This window comes from Macaca mulatta, chromosome 12 (genome assembly GCF_049350105.2).
Source record: "Macaca mulatta isolate MMU2019108-1 chromosome 12, T2T-MMU8v2.0, whole genome shotgun sequence".
In the NCBI taxonomy this organism is placed as follows: domain Eukaryota; kingdom Metazoa; phylum Chordata; class Mammalia; order Primates; family Cercopithecidae; genus Macaca; species Macaca mulatta.
In genome coordinates, this window is record NC_133417.1 from 110938983 (window position 1) to 110952188 (window position 13206).

Genomic DNA, 13206 nt, shown 5'->3' on the forward strand with positions numbered 1-13206 from the left:
AAGAAAGTCTTTCCTCTTTTTAGGATAGTTACAAGTTAAAAGCGCAGGGATAACGAAATCCTAACCCAGAGAGGAGCAGAGCATGTTTGGGACATAACAAAGGATCTGAGTAGTAAACGCAGCGAGTGTTTGGGGTTTTATTCAGCCCGGGCTGACGGTGTGTGTCGCCGCCACGCACCGCTGCCTGTTCGAACGCATGGCTGAGCTGCCGACCGGCTTGCTACCCCAAACACCGTACGCCACCCAACTCCTCTTGTAACGCCATTGCGCGTGGCATTGTGTTGGATTCTGCGTGTGTGGCATCGGAGTCGTGGAATTTAGGGGGAACAAGGCTTCCCCCCCTTCCCCCGGGGTCTCCCTCGGGTGGGGGCGACACGGCCAAGGGCAGCGCGCCCTGGAGGTGCCGGGGGGCGCTTCTTCCCCAGGGCGTTACGCACTGGAGGCCCGGCGCGGAGGTGCGCGGGGGCGATCGGGAGATGCGGGGCGGGCGAGGGGCTGTGGGGTAGGCGCCGCCTTAACTTCGATCCTGCGGCGGCCCGGGAGAAGCTGCCGCCGCCCCGCCCGAGGTGGGTGCCGCGGCACTCGGCTCTGCGCCGCGCGTCTCCGCGGCTGCCTCTTTAATCAGGAACACAGAAGGGGCGGGCCCTGAGCCGGCGCGTAATCGGATAGCTCTGCCGCGGCTCTGACATCCACATGCTGCTCGGCCTGAAAAGGCAGTGGGGAGCCGGAGGGGAGGCAGAGATCACGAGCGAGGCACCAGCCTGCAGCCGGCCCCCAGCACATCCTCAGCCGCGCAGACACTGGGCGAGGTGGAGGTGAGGGCGGGCGCCAGCGAACTCGGAGAGGGGCTCGCTCACTCCCAGGCGATCCCAGCCGCCGCACCACCAGCAGCAACAGCAGCAGCAGCTTCCTTTCTCAGACTCCCCTCGAGAGGCTGGCCAAGCGGGTGTAGCCGCCGGTGGAGGCTCCCGCCGGGGGAACCCGGCGAGGACAAGAGCAGGGCGGCCGCCTTCCACTCCGGCTGTCCAGCGGCTGCTGCCTCTGCCCGCGTGTCCGTCAAGGGTGCCGCGGGATGTGTGTCAATTTACGCCTCTGAGATCACACAGCTGCCTGGGGGCCGTGTGATGCCCAAGGCAAGTCTTGGCTTTAATTATTATTATTATCATTATTGTTACGCTTGGCTTTCGGGAAATACTCGTGATATTGTAGGATAAAGGAAATGACACTTTGAGGAACTGGAGAGAACATACATGCGTTTTGTTTTTGAGAGGAAAGCCGTGTCCTCTTCCCGGCTTGTTCCCTCTTTGCTGATTTCAGGAGCTACTCTCCTCCTGGTGAGGTGGAAATTCCAGCAAGAATAAAGGTGAAGACAAGCCACCAGGACTCAGGAGGGAAACACTGACCATTAGAAACCTCTGCATAAGACGTTGTACGGAAGAAAATAAGAGAGAAAAACACAAAGATTTAAACAAGAAACCTACGAACCCAGCTCTGGAGAGAGCCACCTTCTCCAAAATGGATATGTTTCCTCTCACCTGGGTTTTCTTAGCCCTCTACTTTTCAAGACACCAAGTGAGAGGCCAACCAGGTAAGCCACTGAAAGTTTTTTCTATTTATTGCAACATGGTTTCCCCTTTAAAAGCGACCGCTAAAGCAGGAAGGCCACGCAGAAAGGCACAGAAGGAGGCTCCCTCAGTACTCAATAATTTAAAGAGAGATCCCGGCCGGCCCTTCCTACACCACCACTGTTGCTAAAACCCAACTTTTCTCTCCTGCTAGGAGTGTGTGTGTGTGTGTGTGTGTGTGTGTGTGTGTGTGTGTGTGTTTTGAAACAGAATTTGGCGGTGTTCAGATGTCACATATGGACTGAATCAAAGGTTTAAAAATACTACAAAGCCTTTGCATTACAGTTTTTGGGAATTTTTTTTCCCTGTCTTGAAGCAGAACACATCTCCCTTGAGTTTCTCCAACCAGCCAGTGCAATATAAATCATTTGCATTCCCTCCACTTAGCTACATGGAGCAATGTTCACTGAAGGGCTTGGGAAAGACAAGAGTTTCGTTTTGGTTTTCAAATGCTGTCGATTCTTTGGAGAATGGCTGGTTATGCCTCAGAATCATAGGGCTCAGGCTGGTGGAGCAAGTTGGCTTGTGGCTGAGATAGGGGCTTGGGGTTGGGCACTGCTGGCAACCAAGACAGTTGGTCTCTTCTCTCTTCATCCATGTGTCGTCTGGGAAAGTAAATCATATGTTCTTTTAGAAATTCTTATTAGCTAAAACAAATTGCAGGCCCTCAAAGGTCTCTCACTCGTGGTTAGAAACTTTTGAGTGGAATTTGTTCTCAACCACTGCCAAAAAGGGTGTGTGGACAGGCTGCTGTGGAGATGAGCACTTCGAGGCCCAGAACAGTCTGGGGACCGCATTTGTGGGGAGCGGCAAGGCTCTGGAAAGGGGAATCCATGGGGAATGCAGTGGGGTTTGTGCTTCCTTCCTGGGACCACTCTCTAGAGTGAGCCTCTCTACCTCACTGAGAACAGTGTCTGGAATCTGACAACAAAACTCTTAGCAGCTGCTACAGGTGACTGGAGATGGAGAAACCATCTATGGAGGAAACGGGTGAAAGAAAGGCGAAAAAGCCTTCCCGAAGTGCCCTCACCCAAGGCACTTGCAAGGTGATGGCGGCAGTGGCAGGGCTAACTCTGCAGCCTCCTGGGCATCCCCCAGAACATCAGCTAGTGGGTCCTAGCTTTGCATCTGGTACTGTCACCCTTCCTTCTCTCCACGCCCCCCATCCAGCACACGCACCACTTAAAGCTTGGGCATTTATTTGAAGGGGGAAGAAAATTCAGAAATGCCTTTGCCATTTCTTTGGCAAAGAAATGGTTTGCAGCTCTTTCTTTGCCATAAGTGGTCTTCAGGGCAGCTGCAAATCCTATCAAAGGGATGGGTGGGGGGTCCCACTTGGGGAGATTTTCTGGGCCTCCCCCATTCCTTCTTGCCTTATTTCTAAATTCCCAGCTTGAAGCGGAAATAAATTACCTCTCACAGACCTGGATGCTGCGTAAATTATGTATGTTTGTGTGATTCGCAGTGTATGTGTGCACACGCGCGCGCGCCATGAGGATGCCCACAGTATATTATGTATTCAGACACGGACTCCGGTAGGCCCCAGCGCGCGAGCGCGCACACACTGGCACTCACACCGGCGCGCACACACATGCAACTTCAGGTTCCGTGTGCTGTGCGGAGCGGGAGGGGTCGTGAAGACTCAGGGGCCATCTCCTACCCCAGATGTTCGCACATCTGTCCCCGAGCGCTGCTTGGAGTGTGTGTACGTGTGTGCGCGACACCCGCTTGGACCCACTCCCGCTCTGCCACCTGCCTCCCGCGCTCACTGCAGAACCCCCTCCCATCCCAACCCCCGGCAGTGCTGCGTCACTTCCAGAGAAGCCCAGAGGCGCGGAGTTCGGGGCAACCTCGGACTCGGGGTGGGATCTCAGGGTGGGATTCGAAGCTGGGACCTGCCGGGGACCTCCAGCTCCCCAAAATGCGATCTCAAGCCGTGAGCTGCTCAGGCTTTCGGGCGGAGCAACGGACTGGCACCCGGGGAGCCGGCAGCGGGTGGCCAGGGCGAGGCCGAGATACACCTCTGACTCACCCGGTGTGCGCCGGCCCGGACGGGGGGCCTGGTTCAGCCGCCGCCACCGGCGACGAGAACCAGTTCTGGGAAGGAGCAAGATGGGGCAGAAGGTGCGCGCGGGGGAGCAGTTGAGCAAATAACACGGCGGTCGAGGCGCGCGGCACCTTGGGCGGCGCGTGGCTGGGAGGCCGCATGGGCGACGCGCACCAGGCTGCCCCTCTCCTCACTGCGCCGCCTCCGCCTCGCCAGACCGCAGTGCAGCTGCTAGCCTGTCTCCCTTCCTGCCCCAGGCGTCCCCGCCAGTCCCCCGCCAGTCCCCTGCGCTCCTCTCCGCGCGGCAGGCTCACCGCGACCCCTAGAGAGCTGGCTTTGAGTGGCGAGAGGCCGAGGCCGGCTGGCTTGGGAATCCAAGCACTGGCCCAACTGGGTGATAGGAAAGTGGGGTGGGATTTCGGAGAGGAGGGCGGAGAGAGGCGGGAAGGAGCCAGCTTGAGCCGCAGGAATGCGCGCAACTTGCACAGCCTGTAGAAGCGCAGCACGCCCAGCGCCCGCCGGTGCGCAGAAACAGGTGAAGAGCACGCGGCGCGCGGCCATCCACGTGGTGGGGACGTGATAGCCTCTCAGCTCTCCTCCTAGACCTCCCTCCCCCTCCCCGTCCCCCCCCCACCCCAGCGGCGTCTCTAACGCCGCATCGATTTGTTTGGGCTACGCAGCAGAAACACAGCCCAGCGATCCATAAACATTCTATTAAGCAAAAATATTCTCAGCGAAAGCAAAACCGAGGCTGAAGCCTCCGCGAAGTTGGCCGCCTCCAACTACTCCATGCTTGTGCCCTCCTCCTCCTCCTAAGGACACCCCCAGGGGAAAACCTGCGGCATTTCCTCAACGCTGCCCAAGGCCGGAAAGTTAGGTCTCGGCTGCAGCTCTGGTCTCCGGAGAAGCCTCTGCCTGCAGTAGCCGGCGAGTTCCCGCCTCTCCTCCCCAGCCGCCTCGCTCTTTGCTTTTCCACGTGAGAAAAAGAAATATTCATGGCCGATGCTTCATTTTCACTGATTGATTTCTTTTTAATATCAACACGAGTTAATGGAGGCGAGGCACGCTGTGATTAAACGGCTGCCCCCGCCCTTCGCCTCGGGCTGGCTGCGCCGTGGGTCTTTCCCACCCGGTCTTTCCCAACGGGTTGCAGGCGTCCAGCGGCTGGGTGGGGGGCGCCGGTAGCCCTAATGTTTGGAGGTGGGGGAGGGATTTGGAATGGACTTGTCGCCCCTCTGGGAATCATCCAGGTTGGGGAACGTCGGGAATCAGCTTTCCAGACCAAGTTTTAGGGGATCTAGCCCATATGCATTGCGGCTTCTGCGGCTCTGGCTGAATTTCTTCTGAAGGGTAGGAGATCCACGCTCAGGTTTATTGGCGTGTGCTCCCTGCTCGTCTCCCCTCCCTCCACCTCCTTTCCTTTCGGTTTCAGACAGAGAGGAGAGCCCCCTGGCGCTAGCCATTCCCTATCAGCGCCCGCTAGGAACGTCCCTTTGCTGGAGTTAATCATGATCTGCCGGGGACTGGGTTTTGCTCAGGAAATCGTTCAAGTCCTGGCAATGGATTTCTTCAAATGGTAGCAACTCCCAGCCCTAATGTCCCCACCTCCGGGACACATCGCTTGGGCCCAAAAGAACCCAGACCCCATAACCATCTACCCCTCCCCTCCTCGTCTGGAGAGCTTTGATCTATGCTTGGGTTTTAACGCCATTGCCAGGGACACACTCAGATTTTCGGTCAATTCACCCTTCCGTCTGGACTGGATGATCAGATAAGAGGTGTAAATTGGCTGTGGGAGACAGGTCTGGGTTCAAACAAATCCTGAAAGAGAAGCAATGACGGTCTAGGCGCCGGATAAGGGTTTGAAGTGTTTCTTTTAGCCTCTCTCCCCAAAATGTGGGATGGCCATGGGCGAGCATAATTTGCAAGTAAACTATAAACTAGATTTTACGCCGACGGCCTGCTCTAGGCTCTAGGGATTGGTCTCATGCCCACATTAAATGGGTGCCCAGTAAACATTTTCCCCGTGATCAGCTCCTGGAGGTAGGGAAACTGTGGCCAGTTGCCAGCAGAGCACACAGTGCAAGACAGTGGCAAGAGGAGCACTCCCCAAAGGGCTCGGGGCAGGCCCCTACTCATCCAAGCGGTGCCTGGTAGGATTGTGAATGCGCGAGCAGCACATCAGGTTTGGAGTTTTATGTCATCCCATAGAGCCCTCAGACATTAAGCCACGGAGCACTCAACTGGCAAAATGAAAGATTGGAAGGCTGCAGTGACTGGAACCCAGGCTACCCAGACAGGACTCCCGCTGTCTACCAAATGGCCCTGATCCCCTGCTGTTGAATGTATCAAGTCCACATTCTGCATCAGAAAGGCCAGTTTCTATCTTCCAGGCATAGAAAAAGCTAGGAGTCCAAATGCCAATTCATATGCAGTGAGGCACGAATACAAATAACAGTGAGGGAGGGGTCTGGGGTCAATGGGGAGAGACACCAGGGACCAGATGATTCTGTGGACCCTGGTGTTTTTCATTTCACTCAAGTCTTCCTTAAAGCAATTAAGAAAATGAACTGACTCAGGGTGACCTGAGTGTAAGACAATTCTGAGTTGACGGAATTCAAGAGCCAGGTAAAGAGGTTTCCAAATACATTCCCCAAAGGTCCAGTTTGGAAAGACTTTAGGAACTTGAGCTGAGATCTTCCTGTTTTGAAAGATAGAGCAAGAGCAGAATGCCTTTTTAATTTCTTCAACTGACAAGAAAGGACCTGAAAAATGACATCTGGGCAATGGCTGTAGTATTATTTACATGTTTGAGATATTTTATTATCTGACCATCATTTGCAACTGGATAATCTTTGAGGTACCTTCCTCGAGTGGCAGATAAGTATATTGATCACCAGAAGTTAGTCTTTGTACTGTTCCTTCAAGGTAAGGACTCGGCTATTTGCTGGTTTTTGTTTTTTAATTAACCCATTTCTGGAAGATGCTGCAGAAGTTTGTCCTGGAGATCCTACAGTATTTTTCAAAGCTTTATCTGCCTTGATGAGAAATGGCCAAAGGCTTAATGGTTTCATTGCCTAACAGGATTCAGTGGAGTTGGATTCCAGGACACAGTGGCCTTGTATCATGGCTGGCCCTCCAGGAGAAAGCATCTTCTAAAGGTTTAGGAAGCTGTCAAGTTTAGATAAGGCTGAGCTCCGATCTTCTGGGACCTTGGTTGTATTAATAAGGAGAAATTAATTTTTAACCACTGGGAACGTTGCCAAATTATGTGACCTTTGGCAGACCAGCTGTGCTATAAAAATAAATCCCCCATTTCTGAAAATGCTGCTCCTATCCAGTAGAACAATAACAATGTGGCATTTAGGATAGAGAAGAGTAGGATTGAGAAGAAAGGAGAGAAATAGGAGTTGGCAAAAAAAAAAAAAAAGCCACAAAACTAAAACAACCCTTTGATGTTGTGATACATGGTTTCAGACCTGAACGTCCTATCCATCACTCCCTCACTTCCTCAATCCCCCCTCCCCGGCCCCATGCCTGGGGTTTCCAGAACACAGGCAAGAGGGCCAGGATGACAAGGAGCTGAGTGCCTGTGTGTACAGGGAGTGGAGAAGGTGTTAAGTGCTTCCAGCCCACTCACACCCCAGCCTCAAACACATCTCTGGTTGTTCACACAGGCAGAGTACTGGCACAGGCAGAGAAAAGGGGGTTTTCAAACAGGCAAAATGTTTGTCTTTCCCTAAATGCTACCAAGTAGGTGTGCCACTGAGAAGTTTTGGGGGGACCATCCCTGGCCTTCCCAGCTTCTGAAACATGGGAACTAGACTGCCTAGGTTTAGAATCTAGCTCAGCCATTTGCTGGCTCTGTGATCTAAGTACCCTGTGTGATCAGATACTTAGTCTCTGTGCCTCAGTTTCCTTGTCTGTAAATGTGTTTGGTAACAATACCTACTTCATAGGGTTGTTACGCTATGTCGGATTATGTAGAATACTGTTTGGCACATATAAAGCCTATTCTGAAGTCACTGAATCTTTAAAACTTCAGTGGGGTTAATGGAATCTTGTGAGCATTGCAAGCACGCTATAACCATTGCCGTATAAGTTTATTTTTATGACATTTTTAAAATAATTCTTATTCTCAGTTCTTCCACCACCAAACCTCTGTGTTTTGTAAGCACCATATTATCTCTTGCCACGCTCTTCTTCAGAGAATATTCTCTGCTGGGTTCTTATCTTGGATTTATGTCTCCCTTGCATTTTTTTCCTCCTTCTTCCTCGGTTTTCAGTATTCTTACCTCCTATTTTCTTTTTAATCTCTCTCTCGTTTCCTTTCCTTTTCCTCCCCTTCCATCCTTCATCACTGAGAGTGTGCTCAGCAGGAAACACTGTGTTTAAGGCGCTCTCCTGAATGTGTAATAACTTCTACTCTGGCACTAAGGCCCTTCAGCAGCTGAACTCAAAAAAGTCATCATAAAGACAAAATAGCTTTTACCCAGCAAGACTCTTAATAATCCCATTTCCCTCTGGGTCTTCATAAAGGAGTCATGATCTAATCCAGAAAAAAAGGAGGGGCTGGGAGTAACAAAAGAGAAGCTCTCAGTAGCACAGATTGCACAAGTCTGCCGGCCAGCTGAGTGCACGTGGCCGTGGTACCCTGCTCCCACCTCCACAAATCCTGTGATTACCAGTGACCAGGTTCTGGAGAGTCTTTCAGCAGAGAAGATAATGGGAATTGCAAATTACTGGACTGAATGCTAATAATAATTGTTTGGATAAAGGGGAAAAAATAAAACAGATGTGCCCCAAAGGCATTTTAGGGGCTAGAGAAAGGAAAATGAGGAGGGGTTGAGTAGAGAGAGGTGGGTTGAAACCAAGCACAAGAAAATCCAATACCAACAAATGGCTTAGTGATGAAGTAATAGTCAGCATCTTCCTGGTGGTACAGATAACCAATATTTAAAGTTGCCTTTGGAAGTGTGGAAGTTGGAGTGAAGGGAACAAAACCCCTGAGATAAATTAATTTTACTAGTATTAAAATTAAAATGGCTGAGCATGGTGGCTCATGCCTGTAATCCCAGCACTTGGGGAGGATGAGCTGGGCAGATCACCTGAGGTCAGATGTTCGAGACCAACCTGGCCAACATGGCAAGACCCCATCTCTACTAAAATACACACACACACACACACACACACACACACACACACACACAATAGCTGGGTATGGCGGTGGGTGCCTGTAATCCCAGCTACTTGGGAGGCTAAGGCAGGACAATCGCTTGAACCCAGGAGGCAGAGTTTGCAGGGAGCCGAGATTGTGCCACTGCACTCTAGCCTAGGCGACAGAGTGAGACTCCATCTCAAAAATAAAATAAAATAAAATAAGAATGTGCTTTGAACTTTATCAGTATTGTCTGCATTAGGGTGTTCTAGGAGACATAGTTCACACTAACTCTACCTTGACCTACTTGTGACTAGTTATTATTATTTCAAACAAGTTATTCAAACTCTCAATTCACCACTAAGAAACATTTGCACTTAATAACAGCAGGGGGTGGAGAAGGAAGAGCAGTAGCTGTGGCCGCAGAATAATTTCTGATAGAACTCTCAGAGTCTGTCCTATCTAGTGAGACTTTTGATGTTCCTTTGGTCACTTCTTAATTGATTAATTCAACAAATCTCGATGAGTCTGGCTTTTGGGAAAGGCTCTGCTTTGATCCTGTGAGGCCTGCCACAGATGGGTCAGCAAGGAGTCATGACTTCAAGCTGCTGGTGGCTCAGTAGAATGGATAAGGCCCTCCGGAACTCTCACACATCTCAGAAGATGCTAAAGAGCTTCAGCCTCTCAGATGCACAGAGGAGAAAGATCACTCCCAGTATGGGAGAAGAGAAAGGGCAGAGGCAGCCTGGAGCGAGAGGGTAGGCAGGATTTAGAGCAGGAAAGGGCATACCAGGGGAAGGGGAAGGTGTGAGTAGAGAAATGGATGCTGGGTTTGTTTGGGGAACACTCAGAAGCTGCAGTTTAGAATGTATGGTGGGAAATAATTGCAAATAAGATTAGAAATAATAGCTTGGGCTCAATTCAAGGCCCAAATTGCTAGGCAAAGAGGTTTGGGTTTCACTTGCTAACCAATGGGGAGCCATTGATGTTTCAACATAAGCTTCAGTTAATCAAAATAAATGAAGAAAATATTATATTACCTTTTTTTCTCCTTTGGTTTTTGGAGAGACCTCAAAATTATTCTTCTGTTTCCTTCCCCAAATGTCTGCTAAAATGGTCAGGAATTGTAATCCCAGATCTCTCATCAATGGCATCAAAATTGCATTTGCAATGAGGGCTGGAAAAGAGCGGACATAAATACAAACTAATGACATTATATCGGCTGCCCTATTGGAATTGCATTTGTTTATGATATAAGATGACAAATAACAAGGTTACCACAGGTGGCATGACTCGAGGTCAGAAGAGGTAATCGCATCAAACTTACATTTCACCGATGAAATGAGGCTTCATTTTTAGAATCTAGATTGAGGGAAGAGATGTTCAAAAGGCCCCATTTCCATACCCAATTTCCAGTTCTCTCCTAGGTGAATTCATTGGAGGTGTTTTAAGAGAGGGAAATTTGCTTCATTCTTTATTCATTTCCAAACTCATATGCTGGCTTCCTCTCCTGCTCTCTGCTTCCCTCTCTCCTTCCCTCCTAGATGGCCCTTTTATTCAGATTTTGAACTTTATCATTGCAAAAGTTCAGAAGGATTTCCATTTGCTGTGCCTTCAGGATGCATCATTCACTGCCACCAGTCTCCATAAATTGAGTAGATTGCATCCCTTCCCAGTTGCCTTAGGAAGTGGTCAAACAGCCACATTCCTGGGCTGATGGATTGGCTCATTTCTTCCCAGCTTAAGCCAAGATACAGATTTTATGAGACTGTCTTGTGACAGGCTGAAGTTGCTTTGAATAAAACAAAATCCAGCCTCAGCTCACAGAAATAATTCTTAAAACGCAGCTTATCCCGGGTTGGTGAGCAAAATTTGGTTAAAACCCTGAGCCAACGACTTAGATGATCTGGGTGAGGGATTTGAAGAAACTGCTTTTGGTTTTTCTTTTCATGCATCACTGTTGTTGACATGCTCACACACAGAACTGTGTATCCATAATATTTATAAATATGCAGCCACAGACTCAGTTACAAAAAGAAACTCGTGTCAGTAGACCTGACGTGATTAAAGGAGACATTTGAACTCCCCATAATGCAAGACAGACGTGTTTTCTGAAGAATCACGTCTTCAGTTTTGTTTCAGGCTTACCAAGCAGATAGAACAGGGGTAGCACCTTGAATAAATGTCTTATTGTCTAGGAGGGTAGAGAATCTTTTGAATTTTTGGCTCAATCTATGGGTTATAGGATCTTTTCCCTACCTCATTATATGGGCTTTGGATTTTAGCACTGGAACTGACATTTAGAATCACCCCTCTCATTCTATAGATGAGAAAACAAAGGCTCAGAGTTGTCTACTAACTTACCCAAGGTCACACAGCTTGCTAGTGGTGAGACTAGACTTGATTACTAGACTTTTAGATCCTGCTCCAATGCTATTTCTAATAAACTTCCTGGTGGAGTAAGTGGCAAAGTGACAACCTCCTTTCTTTTTAAGTAGAAGAAAGAGTTTCTTCTTTGCTTTGCTACCAATAATTAAATGAAAACAATGCTGTGGAAATAGGGACAAGGTGGGATTATGCTGTGGATAAGAAATAAATTATAAAGTAAATAAAGAGTATTATTTTCAGAGGAAATGAGACTGATTGCTTTTCTCCCGTAAGTGCCCTCAGGTATACATAGGAAATAGATGTCTCCTAGTCATCTGCTCTTTCTCTTTTCCATAGCATTCTAAAGTAACAGGGAATCAGAGGCCCCATTTAGGGGGTTTCAAACCATATTCCAGGAAGCCCCAGTGGGCTTGCAGAGAAGCCCTTCTGAGCTGACAGCAGGAACTAGGCGGCCTGGACACTACACTGCTTCTGGCTACCTCCCTCCCAGCATCCAAGAAGAGGTCCCTTTTATTTTCTTTGTACATTAGAGGTCTAGGTAGAGTTTTGTTCAAGAAAAAAAAAAAGTACTTAAAAAAAAACAGATAAATTTGAAAGCTACACACCTAATTCAGTCCATTCATTGAATTACAGTTTGTGAAGCTGAGCCCCAGAAAGGTCAAATTGAGTGAGTTAAGAGCTGGGTGCCATCTCCCATCTTTCTGCTAATGTCGATCCCTCCCTCTCCTGGTAACCCAGTCCCATTACCCCAGACTCACCTTTTACAACAACTGGGCCCTCTAATCCCACATCCAGCCAATGGCCAATTTTCCCTGGTTTTGCCAACGACTTTCTCCTTTAGTTCAACTAAAGTGAGGGATCTGATTGGTCTTTTACCAAGCTGTCGTGAAGTAAGCCATAGTAATCGGATTATTTAGAAAGTTCTCACTACAGTCAGGCTTCCGTATTTAGCAAATATTATTGTCAAGTTCAGGTTATACAGTGTTCCTTTAAAACAATGCCAACTAAATTTTTCTAGAAGGCAGACCAGATTTTTAAAAGATCTTCTTTTCCCATTCTTAATACTTCTTAAAAATTAAATATCTGCAAGGAAAGTGATTGGATTCTGCAGGAAGGTGAGTTCCTAAGTGAAGGGATACAACATCCCTTTGCCTTTCCAGGGCTATGTTACCCCTAGGCAGCAGCAGATGGTACTTAGGCTACCAGTGAAACAACAATACTTAAGAAGGAGAAAAAGAGCAGACAGAGTTTAAAGCAATCTGATACTTTACATTTCAAAAAAAAAAAAAAAACACCTAAGTAATCATTATAGGAGGAAAATCAGAACTTGGTGACCTCAGAACTTAGTGTTCTCTTTATTTCCAATTACAGCTGGAGCTGTCACTTTATTCCTTTCAGCCTTGGGCCTTTCTCAGACCTGACCTGGCTCATCCCGCAGGCTTCCCTCCCAGATGTAGGAGAAAATGCTCTGAATAGTCCAAGCCTGGGTTTTGCTATCTCTCTTTGGGTGATGAATTTGCCCCAGGTGAAAGGTATTCACGAAATAGTTGCAGAATGAAGTCTTTTGTCAACTCACCGAACAGGCTCAGTAGCTCAAACAGGGTCAATTTCCCTCTGTATATGGAGATTGGCCTTAAGGGTTTTGCCCTTGAGTTCAACTCTCCTTTGGCTTAACTTGACTCCTCTGAAACAGGACAGCAACCATGTATAAAGTTCATTGTGGAACACAATAAAGACCTACAAAGTAATGGATGGTATAGCTCTTCAGAAAAAATTCTAGTTAATTTCTATTGGGACATGTTTGTATTTAAGAAATGATGTGTCCCCAACCCTAGAAAGGAAAGATCGGTTATCAAGAGGAGATATAGAATGATTGTGTTTTCTTTACAATTTTTACTGATAAGTTTCAAGAATTCTGTTCTCTCCAAGAAAAATAAAAACAGAAATTCTAGTATTTATCTTTGTGGATATATGTTTGTGCAAATGAT

The 13206-nt window shown here is 48.5% G+C and overlaps 1 protein-coding gene across 6 annotated transcripts in view; it reads left to right on the top strand.

Annotated features, from left to right (window-relative positions):
- The first annotated feature begins 737 nt into the window (after positions 1 to 737).
- The window catches only part of NRP2 (neuropilin 2), a 116305-nt gene continuing 103836 nt past the window's right edge, over positions 738 to 13206 (top strand). For 5 of the 6 annotated variants that reach the window (XM_015110774.3, XM_002799025.4, XM_028831018.2 and 2 more), the window contains exon 1: positions 738 to 1588. In XM_015110774.3, coding sequence (XP_014966260.1) covers positions 1516 to 1588 — 73 coding nt within the window. In that variant the 5' untranslated portion in view covers positions 738 to 1515. Of the gene's footprint in view, positions 1589 to 4436; positions 4649 to 13206 lie in introns of those variants that run through there. The other variant, XM_028831020.2, reaches the window with a different exon arrangement.